This window comes from Zingiber officinale, chromosome 1B (genome assembly GCF_018446385.1).
Source record: "Zingiber officinale cultivar Zhangliang chromosome 1B, Zo_v1.1, whole genome shotgun sequence".
Lineage (NCBI taxonomy): Eukaryota > Viridiplantae > Streptophyta > Magnoliopsida > Zingiberales > Zingiberaceae > Zingiber > Zingiber officinale.
The window spans coordinates 135,742,745-135,747,731 of NC_055986.1; the positions used below are offsets into that span (position 1 = coordinate 135,742,745).

Here is a 4,987-nt window from a genome sequence, read left to right on the forward strand (position 1 = left end):
ATAAGATTAAAAAATAAAAACCCTCTCCACACCAAATATAGTGTGGGAATAGTGCAATATTAATTTGGTGCATGAATCGGAGAGGTGTGGTATTATTTTTAGATTAAATATGGTGTTTTGGTGTATTGGTTGGACTTTGGAGTGGTAGTAACATTATTGTTTGAATGTCAACCTAATTAATTAACCATTAATTAATTAATTTGTTTGCCTTGACGTCATCACATTTGGATCGTCTTCTTCTCGTTCATCCTGCCAATTGCGGAGACGCAAAATCTCCTCTTCTTTCTGCCGATGAGAAAAATTCGTTGGAAAATCATTCGTTCTCACACTGCGTCCGTCCTCCAAGTCGTCGCGGATCAAGGGAGACAAGATTGGAATTAGGGTTTGAACTCACTGCTGGTGAAGATAATGAAGCTCCAAAAGAGGCGAGTTCGGCTCCTTCTCATTGTTGTCGGTTTAATAGCGCTCAGCATGACAGGTTCGCTTTCATTCGATCCCTTCTTTACCAATTTCTCTCGTTTGTCAGCTCCTCCCCGCATAATCGTTGTTTAATCTACAAATCGGACTCCTTTTGTCGATCCTGTTTGGGTTGTCTCGCTTTGGTTTGATTCGGTCATCTCGCTTCGGAGATGATGGATTCTTAACCTAATTTGGCATGGCCAAAGCCTTTGTTTCTGGAGCTGTGATTGACGACGTGTTTATGATTTGGGTTTCCAGAAGCTGAAAAAAATGGAGTACCGGGGCGTTAAACCGAGGGTAGGAGGGGATCACTGAGGAGGGAAGAGCAATTAGGTAAGGCAAGGGAAATCATGAATGACGTTTTTTGGATTTCTTGGTTATTCCTTCCTTTTCCAACCTTACCGACCGTTGAAAGAACACTTTTGTTTTGCCTCCTCTGCCACACAATGTATTTGGCTACTATACCTATTCAAGATGCTTGCTCAAATTTTGGAAGGGGAGGAATATATTTTGTATCTTGAAGGATGCTAACCAAAGCATTGGAGTAAGAAATTGAGTCTGTAAGTTGTTGGCTAATTGGCAATGAACACACTATTTTAGTGACTAAGTGATTATATATTGATACTTCGGATGAACTTGGGCTCCTAGGTTAAGGGCTTCTTTCTCGAATTGGCACAGTAGGCATTTGATTATGGAGACAACTTTTGAACAATTCAAACCCATTGCACTTATTACCTTTTGAATTAAGATACTGATATTGAAGTATTTCCTTCAAACTTCTGGTGATGAAAACAGCCAATGGATTTGTGCATTGTCAAATTATATCGTTTTGATTTCGCTGGTTATCCTTGTTCTCTTATTAATCGGTGTACACTACACTTGGTATCGTATGATTTTACCTAGGGTTGAAAATTAATGAAAACTTACAGCCCGATATGCTGTAATGATAAAGATTTTACACGCGAAGATAATAGGAATAAGAATGGTGTGTGGCGTGCTTGAAAATTCAATTTAGCTGCATGCATAGATAGCTATTGAATAAGATAGCTAATGGAAAATATCAATGAAAGGATTTATACATACATATCGTTTGACAGACAAGTTTAAGAGTCACTAGAATGAATATTTTGTAAATATATCGATGCAATAAACTGATGTCTGATAATCGTGATACTATTGATGGAGCATTTAGGAAGATAATATTGAACAGAAGCCTAGATTGTGTATGTTCTTTATATACTACTGTGCTAGTTGATTAGAGTGTGTAATTCCAACAATGGGAGAGAAAAAGAAGAGATGAGAGGTTCAAATATGCTGAACCTATTATTCAATAAGAAGTAGATGAATGTCGTTTCTTTAGTTCTTATGGCATCTTGTGTGGGCTTCCTTGCAGCTGAGAAATTTAGGGAATTTGTCGGCGAAGAAGTTGCATCCAAAAGTGGGAAGTTCACATTCTTGAACTGTTTCGATATGGGTTCTGGAAGTCTCGCCTGCGTGGCCAAAGAGGGAGTTAAGCTTTACGTATACAACATCAGAAATGCACATGTCGAAAGGGCGAGGGAACAAGCAACTCAGATAACTCTGACTGAGGCAGTCACAGGGGGGCTGCGTGCCGGTGTGGCCGCCAAGCAAGCACAGAAGGCAGGAAAAAAAGCCGCAAAGGAGGCATCCAGGAAGGCCGAGCGTATTACAGGTCCAATCATATCATCCGGGTGGGATTTCTTTGAAGCCATATACTTTGGCGGAACCATGACGGAAGGATTCCTCAGAGGGGCCGGCACTCTGATTGGGACCTATGCAGGAGGCTTCCATGGAGAGCAAAGACTCGGAAGATTTGGATACATGATGGGAAGTCAAATAGGTAGTTGGGTTGGTGGAAGGATAGGCTTGATGCTGTATGATATTGTCTATGGTCTCGACTACTTGATTAATTTTGCCCGACCAGACTAAGGGAGCTTACCTTACTGTGCTACTGGGGATTCTGGATCTGAAAAACTCTTTTTCTCTGTGATTTGTTTGTTGGCCCTCTTGATAATCACCAGAGATGTGATGTAATACAAATGTTTGAGATTTATGTTTTTTGGACTTAAAATGCTTTTTATGAGTTACTCGAGAACAAAGATAATCGGTTGAAAAGAGAGAGCCACAATAAGTTATCAATAGCTTGTACGGAGAAGATATGCCATTCATAGTTATTTACCCCAGTTAAAGCCATAGTTAGACATAGAGTTTACAAGGACACCATCAGAGACAACGTAACGAAACCCAAATTTAAAAACAAGACCAGGAAAAAGACAGAGAAACAAGCTTTTTTTTTTTCATGGAAAGGAGGCGGTGACGGGCAGTTCAACCGTGATGATGTCACTGTGCAACGGCATCACCAGAGAAGACGCGGATGATACGCTCCGTTGGAACGAGGGGGAGATAGGCGGAGAAGGCGTAACCCTTCTCGGAGGAGTAAGAGACGCCTTGGTTGTACTTCTCGGTGAGTTGGGCAGCGGCGGGGAGGACGGCGTGGGCCGCCTGCGAGACAAGGGGCAGGCGGTTCAGCAACCGCCAGAGTGAGACTGCGATCTGCTCCGCAGCCGGCTCGTACTTGGTGTACACGGAGCGAGCGAGACCTGTCGCAGAATTTACTAGGCCGGTGCGCTGGACCTCGCCAGCGGCCGACCGGGCCACTGCTGAAGCCTCCTTGAACGAAGGGGGAATGCGGTGGTCCAACTTTTCAACCGATTCTCCAACCTACACAACAAAGAGAGAACAATTTTATTGACTTCACAATATCTTGACTGTAGTTTTCTTGAATGTAGTTCAACTTTTGCTACAATGATATCTACTTGTCTTTGATCAAATACAGTAAATTTACATCTTCAGTTAGCGATGTCTCGAACTTCGCAATGAAAAGCAAGCAAAAGAGATTCATCAGTTTCAGAAAAGTGATACAGAAAATTTAAATAATTAAGGTTTAACCAGATTACTTCTCAAGATGTTAATAAAACTATTAACGAATAACATTTTAGCAACCAGAAAAATAAAACAATCTAGATCGAGACCGAAGTAGAGTTGCCAGCCATGGATGCCGGATGCAGAACAAGAGAGAGAGACAGAGTAAATGGAGAAAAAAATAATGAATAACCTTTTGATCAACGAACTTGAGGAGATCGAAAGGGACGTCATGAAACTTGTCGTAAACAGGTCCAACAACCGCTTTCACTGTGCTCTCGACAGTCTGCACACCAGGCTTTAGAGGCCCCGAGCTCTCTTTGGCGAAAGCATAGACCCTCGCGATGAAGAGCACCGCCTGGATTGCCGCCACATGAAAGAACTCCAGATATCTCAGACCATCATTGTTCACCGGTGCCTGATCCTTCAACCCACCCAACCCAGTTCGTTAGATCTCAAACAATCCGATAAAGAAAAGATCGAAGGAAAACACACCAATACACTCACATATGGCTCAGTTTGAGCGATTTCAGGGACGGATTCATCATCGGCCATCGTCGGAACAATCGGATCGGGAAGACGAGAGGAGAGGATCGACTAGGTTTTCTGGTTTGGGGGAAGAGAAGAGGCAGCAGCGGATTTAATAAAGACGCCTCGGTCGGGTCGGGTCGGGTCGGGTCGGATCGGGCGTAAATAATTCTTCTTCGTATTTTCTGCCTCTTCTAGATGCTTCCTATCAATTAAAATCACCGATTGGTGGGTACTGCAACGGTCTGTAAGGCCCCACCATTTTATTAAGCAAAAGCTGAAATACACGCAAACTAATCCTCAGCCGTTCGTGCTCGAGCCTTGGATGATCTTGATGTTAACAGTTGGGGTCCAAAAAATCACCGAAGGTAATTTTTTTATTATTTAATTTGTTTACCGGATAAACTTTGAATATAATTATACATGCTCTTGAAATATTTTTTCATTTAAAATTTGTATTATTTCTCTAAACATTTTATTTGGAATGGGTCTATTTTAGGGATGACAATTTTTGGACGAGTTCGATGCCCGTGAGGAAAATCTGAAATAGAGATCTTTGATTTTTTTCGAGGATGGGATGAATTTAGGATGGGTATAGAAATACTATCTCTACCCGTCTCGATTATTATTATTATTATTATTATTATTAAATAATAAATTTTTTAAAAAGTATTAATAATAGTATTAATATGAATATTAAATTTTTTGAGAATATTAATAATATTATTATTAATATTGATATTAATATTATCATTAATAATAATGATAAAATAATAATAATATAAATTAAATTTAGAGATATGGCGGGGATGAGGCGGGGATGGAGATTTGATCCATGTGGATTTAAGTTCGGAGAATCTTCTAATCTGAAAAAATAAAAACAGAGCGGGGATGAGGATGATAAATCTATTCCAATCCTACTTCATTGTCATCCTTAATCTACTTGATGCTTCTATGTTTTCGCAAATTGTTTTATCGAAGTTGTTGTTGTGTCTCTTTATAAGTTTTAATCTTTAAAACTTTTATTTTTATTTTATTTCACTTTAAATGTGCAATT

At 40.2% G+C, this 4,987-nt stretch overlaps 2 protein-coding genes across 3 annotated transcripts; one reads left to right on the top strand and one right to left on the bottom strand.

Moving 5' to 3' along the window:
- The first annotated feature begins 217 nt into the window (after window positions 1–217).
- LOC121980765 lies at window positions 218–2,551 on the top strand. Its single transcript, XM_042532966.1, has 2 exons — window positions 218–478; window positions 1,853–2,551. Exons 1-2 carry the CDS (start codon window positions 409–411, stop codon window positions 2,407–2,409), a joined length of 627 nt encoding a protein of 208 aa, XP_042388900.1. The 5' UTR covers window positions 218–408; the 3' UTR covers window positions 2,410–2,551.
- A 75-nt stretch (window positions 2,552–2,626) lies between these two features.
- LOC121980751 (stress-related protein-like) lies at window positions 2,627–4,061 on the bottom strand. 2 transcript variants are annotated; one of them, XM_042532947.1, is made up of 3 exons: window positions 3,910–4,061; window positions 3,596–3,826; window positions 2,627–3,201 (listed from the first exon to the last, which is right to left on the bottom strand). In XM_042532947.1, exons 1-3 carry the CDS (start codon window positions 3,955–3,957, stop codon window positions 2,821–2,823), a joined length of 660 nt encoding a protein of 219 aa, XP_042388881.1. In that variant the 5' UTR covers window positions 3,958–4,061; the 3' UTR covers window positions 2,627–2,820. The 2 variants fall into 2 exon arrangements, with proteins under 2 accessions (XP_042388881.1, XP_042388888.1); XM_042532954.1 differs by having other exon boundaries at window positions 3,596–3,820; window positions 3,910–4,048.
- Between the last annotated feature and the right edge of the window lie 926 nt (window positions 4,062–4,987).